The 6000-nt window shown below is 31.1% G+C and overlaps 1 protein-coding gene across 1 annotated transcript; it reads left to right on the top strand.

The window, feature by feature from the left end:
* Positions 1-1910: 1910 nt before the first annotated feature.
* LOC145087659 (early nodulin-like protein 17) lies at positions 1911-3762 on the top strand. Its single transcript, XM_079025672.1, has 2 exons — positions 1911-2163; positions 3297-3762. The coding sequence occupies exons 1-2, from the start codon at positions 1977-1979 to the stop codon at positions 3614-3616; spliced, it is 507 nt and encodes a 168-aa protein (XP_078881798.1). The 5' UTR covers positions 1911-1976; the 3' UTR covers positions 3617-3762.
* The last annotated feature ends 2238 nt before the right edge of the window (positions 3763-6000 follow it).

Below are 6000 nucleotides of genomic sequence, written 5' to 3' on the forward strand. Positions count from 1 at the left end.
ATTTATTACGTTGTAAATATGAACCACATATATATATATATATATATATATATATATATATATATATATATATATATATATATATATATATATATATATATATATATATATATATATATATATATATATATATATAATAAAGTCTGAAAATGCTTGTAATAAATGTATTAAAAAATAATAGTACAGTATCGAAGGTAGTACTAAAAATATGCATCCATTTATATATATATATATATATATATATATATATATATATATATATATATATATATATATATATATATATATATATATATATATATATATATATTTATTTATTTATTTATTTATTTATTTTAGTTATAAATCAATTTTGAAGTACTATTTTTCTCGATACACACAATATAATATTATTTAGGGTTAATACCTTAAAAACCATTATTTATACATCCTCGTTTCGATTTAACCCCAAATTTATTTTTTGTTCTTCATTTGCCATTATATTTAGGAAACGTTTCATTTTTGGACCCTTGACCGGTCATCAACAGGTAATGATGACGTGTCAGTTTTTGCATTTTTTTTGTTTGCATTTGGCCCCAACATTTCCGTATAAGTTTGCGTTTAACCCCAATATTTTTTGTTCCCCATTTGCCATTATTTTTTAGACAAAATTTCATTTTAGCCATTGGTCAGTCACGAATAGATATTTTAAAACGTAAGAGTTGAAACTACGACTTCTCATTGAGGGTGAGACGTGTTACCTGGTAAGCCAATAACTTTTTTTTGTATTATCAGTGTTTGTTGTATTTAATCTACACATGTATTTTAAAATGAAGGAAAAATATCTAGTGTAAGTTTTAAGTCTGTAACATCTAATAAACAATATAACATGCTAATCTTTAAGCTAATCAAAATTGTTAATTCATTCGTAATTCATCTAAAAACAATTGGTTATGTTTACCAACATATTTGTTAAGAAACCATATATTTCTAAAGAGTAAAAAAATGTGCCTTCTCTTTAAGGGACGAGGCATGTTACATGTTTACATTAAATTCAATACAACAAACATTGATAATACAAAAAAGAACCATTAACTTACCATCTAACACGCCTCGTCCCTTAAAGAGAAGGCACATTTTTTACTCTTTAGAAATATATGGTTTCTTAACAAATATGTTGGTAAACATAACCAATTGTTTTTAGATGAATTACGAATGAATTAACAATTTTGATTAGCTTAAAGATTAGCATGTCATATTGTTTATTAGATGTTACAGACTCAAGACTTACACTAGATATTTTTCCTTCATTTTAAAATACATGTGTAGATTAAATACAACAAACACTGATAATACAAAAAAAGTTATTGGCTTGGTAACACGCCTCACCCTCAATGAGAAGTCGTAGTTTCAACTCTTACGTTTTAAAATATCTATTCGTGACTGACCAATGGCTAAAATGAAATTTTGTCTAAAAAATAATGGCAAATGGGGAACAAAAAATATTGGGGTTAAACGCAAACTTATACGGAAATGTTTGGGCCAAATGCAAACAAAAAAATGCAAAAACTGACACGTCATCATTACCTATTGATGACCGGTCAAGGGTCCGAAAATGAAACGTTTTCTAAAATATAATGGCAAATGAAGAACAAAAAATAAATTTGGGGTTAAATCGAAACGAAGATGTATAAATAATGGTTTTTAAGGTATTAACCCTATTATTTATACGGAGTTTTTGTCAAATTGACTTTTTAAGGCCAATTTACACCTACTTGATATTGATACTCTTTTGAATTTGATACCTTGCCACTAGTTTTCCATTTGCTGTTTTAACTTTAAATTTGCTTTTTGGGCTACATTGGCCCATGACCCGAAAGACAACCCGAAAAGTATTCTTTCTATTTCTGACACTCAAGTTGTGACATAAATAGAAACGAGAGGTCTGGAAGAAACTCGAATTTGTCAGTCTCAGTACTTTCGCATACGGAAGCAGAATGAGAATCAGCCGCAGTAGCAGGCGGTCGACGGCGGTCGGTGTGCTGTTTTGCGCCGTGGTTATGGTGATGTTGCCGGATGTTTCTGCCAAACGATTCATCGTCGGAGGAAATATGGGCTGGACTTCCAACGTCAACTACACTCTTTGGGCAGGAAACCAAACTTTCTACCTCGGCGATTGGCTCTGTAAGTAACACATGTGCATATAATACACTCAGATCTACTCTTATATGCTTCTCGATATATCTTAATTACTATCTGTTCCCCTTCATCATGCATATATTTATCATTTATCAGTAATTTTGAAGCTAATTAAGCTGGATATTCAGCAGAATTCGTGTTATTCTCTTGGCCTAATTGTATATAATTTGAAATAAACGAATACGTAATGTTTGTGATCATGATTATTTCAGTGCATTAGTGATTGATTTACTGTGTTTGTTAGGTAATTGATATGTTAACAGCATTCTGTCGGCTGTCGCCATATTTGTGCTCATTTCCGAATTATAGAATGTTGATTTGGAACTTGATAACTCTTTTAATCCTTTAGAAAATTCATTAAAATATTAACATTAGTATAATTAATTAACAAAATAATTGAATATTTAATTTATTTCAAAAACAACTTTTAAATAGTATCAATAGTTCAATACAACATTAAGATTACATTAATCTATCATTTTTTCTCTTCTAAATCGGCTCTAACTCTCTACTTTTCCTAACATATATGCACAAATTTATGTTTCAGATTTACATTTTTACAATAAGGAGACTTATTAAACAAGGGTATCATTTTTTAGAAATCAAAGATAAATGTACAACTTAATAATGAAAATATTGTTATTAAATTATTATATAAAACTTAAATTTAAATTCAATTTACTCATAAGTTATTTATTTTTCTAATATACAAATCTATCTATAAAGTAAGATACTAAACCAATTTAATAAATTATATAATAAATCAATCATGTTAAAGGATAATATTTTCCATTTGTAGTAAGACCCACAATACTGAATACTGATATGGTCATATATATGGCTTTGCAAATAGGCTTTCATACTTGAAAAGAAAAGGTGTTGACCTTTATTTGAGAGGTTGGTATAAATGGCCTTAGGCTCAAGTTATTGTTTTTTTATTTTATAACGAGACCCACAATAAAGACATCATCTTGCAAAGAGGCTTTAATATTTAGAAAAGGGTGTTTCTAGAATTGTTTTTAAAATAAGTAACAACCTTTTTATTATTTCATTCCTAATTAACTATATATTAAAAAAAAAGATTTCTAATACATACATCGTTTTGGTTCCTATTATAGATTTTGTGTATGACAGGAACCAAAACGATGTATTGGAAGTCAACAAAACAAACTACGAAACATGCAATGCTGAGCACCCGCTTCACAATTACACCACGGGAGCAGGAAGAGATGTGGTGCCACTCAATGTGACACGTGATTATTACTTCATTAGCAGCAAAGGGTTTTGCTATGGAGGCATGAAACTACATGTACACGTCATCAATCTGCCACCACCACAAGCTGCCACTGTAAAAAGTTATTCCTCAAGTATTACTGCTGTTAAAAACCAGCTTATTATATTCATGGTGGTTGCTGTCGCTGCCATTTGGGATACTTAAATGAAATCCTACAGAATGGGTAAATGGTAATTTTGGTTTTCGTTAAAATTTATTGTTCAGTAATGTGCTAAAGTGAAAGAAGAAATTAACTTTTATTGTAAACTATATCATGCTTGAATTTCACTTCTGTGGAATATGTTGTAATATTCGAAGTGTATATATATATATATATATATATATATATATATATATATATATATATATATATATATATATATATATATATATTGATTTGTAAATGGTTTGTGTAACATTTTTCTTTGGCTCTTTCTCAATCTTGTTTAGCGTTTCTTAAGTGGTCCAAATCCCATTTTTATAGTTTAAGGGTTTTCATATAAAAATAGTAGCCAAGAGCCCAAGATTGACATATTGAAACTTTAGGTTCCTTTTTTCAAAAGCAAAATCTATTATATATTAACTTGTATACTTTATAAACATTTTGCTATTTTATACGGAATCCAGATAACAATGAAATGTCATGGACAAGTTTGAATTGATTAAGACAGTTTACCCTCATACTACTAGATTATTTATGTGGAGGCGATTATATCAACATGTACTCGAGGTTCACAAAACCAGGCCTTAATCATGTCCAACACAAGGTTCATACCTAGATTCAAATTCAACTTATTACCTAGTGGCGAAATAAAAACCCAGGCCTTGACCCTTAATCATGTACAGACATCTATTGGACTTGTATCCAAGAAGTGAAGAAGTGGCTAAGAGTAACCAACAATTTATTTATGTTTTCTTTATACGAGGGGTGAAAAGTTGGTTTGGTTTTTTTTGGTTTGCTTCTTTGGTTTGAAATATTATTTAGGTCCAAACATAAAATCAAACCAAACCAAATAGAATGAAACCCAACCAACTGAAAACCGAATTACAATTGTTTGGTTTGATTCAGTTTGAAAACCGTGAAAACCATATATTAAGGTTAAAATAAAATCCAAAGTTTCAAATATAAATATATAAAGTTTCAAACATAAAATATAAAATCCAAACATCAAAAAAGGAAGTTCCAAACCAAATGAAAATAAATGGTTTAAAATATATTGTAGAACAATTTATATTATAAATTAGTTAAGGAGTAATAGAAACATACTTCAAAACCATAATCACACACACTTTTCGATAAGAGTTAACTTTTCGGAGATGGTAGGCGTATAAATCCAAGAAAAGCAACATTTTTCTTTATTCAATCTTGAAAAACAATCACTTATCTAATAGCTAAAGTAGACATCAATGAAAAGAAATGATCTATTTAGTTAATTATTGGATCGGTTTTTTATCAAAATTTCCTTGCATTTTTGGTCCCTCCACAAATTGGAAAGACTAAAATACGGTTAATATATTTATTTTTCATGTTTTTTTATAACTATTTTATCATAAATAAATAAAGAAAATCTCTCTCTCTCTCTCTCTCTCTCTCTCTCTCTCTCTCTCTCTCTCTCTCTCTCTCTCTCTCTCTCCCTGGCGAGCAAACAAACTAACACATTAAAAATAGTAAAGCCTGCTGATGTGCCTCCGGTTTCGTCCTCCATATTAGCAAAGTTGAGTAACTTCTTCTAACAGTGGATTACCGAGAAACAATCACAAACTCGTAAGCCAGTTGTCTGGGGAAGGGACTTGGAACAACTCTCTGATGATTAACAACGTAAATTTTCAAAACAAAATTTTCATTTTCAAAACCATCATTTTTCACAAAATAACATCAACATATTGTTTCAAATGTATTTATCACAGATCACATCTCCCCAGAATCCAAAACATAAACTCCTCAAGTGTGTAAGGATCATGTCGGCGCCTTCCCGCGCTCATCACTGGTACCTGAAACACATCACACAACAACTGTAAGCATAAATGCTTAGTGAGTTCCCCAAAATACCACATACAACACATACGCCACTCAAGGCTATAATACGACCCTCCGGTCGATGTGTCTCAGCGGGACCCTCCAGTCCCGTAGCTCGTTGGACCCTCTGGTCCCGTCATAGCTCGTTGGGCCCTCCGACCCGGTCTGTATCGTTGGACCCTTCGGTTCGGTCTATAACAACATACAACATACACATAACACATAGCACATAATCTCATACATAACACATAAGACCCTCTGGTCTACACAATATACCACTCTAGGTAACTATAGTGAGAAGACTCACCTCGATGTCTCGGTAAATATCTGTCTCGGAATAAATGTGATCTAGCCTCCGCCTAATCACACAAAGTAATACACTCATAAATACAACTGCACTCAACCCTAAAGGTCAACAAGGTCAACGGTCAACTTTGACCGGACTCGGCGAGTGCACTAGGGCGACTCGGCGAGTCTATACGTGTCCACTGACTCTCTTGGATCCTCTCTTGATACGCCGAGTACTTCTCTG

The sequence above is a fragment of the Lactuca serriola genome, chromosome 2, assembly GCF_051521515.1.
Source record: "Lactuca serriola cultivar US96UC23 chromosome 2, Lser_US96UC23_V15, whole genome shotgun sequence".
In the NCBI taxonomy this organism is placed as follows: domain Eukaryota; kingdom Viridiplantae; phylum Streptophyta; class Magnoliopsida; order Asterales; family Asteraceae; genus Lactuca; species Lactuca serriola.

Coding starts and splice junctions, on each gene's coding strand:
- LOC145087659 (XM_079025672.1), top strand. CDS start 1,977: ATGAGAATCAGCCGCAGTAGCAGGCGGTCGACGGCGGTCGGTGTGCTG. Junction 2,164..3,296: donor CTACCTCGGCGATTGGCTCT/GTAAGTAACACA, acceptor TTCCTATTATAG/ATTTTGTGTATGACAGGAAC.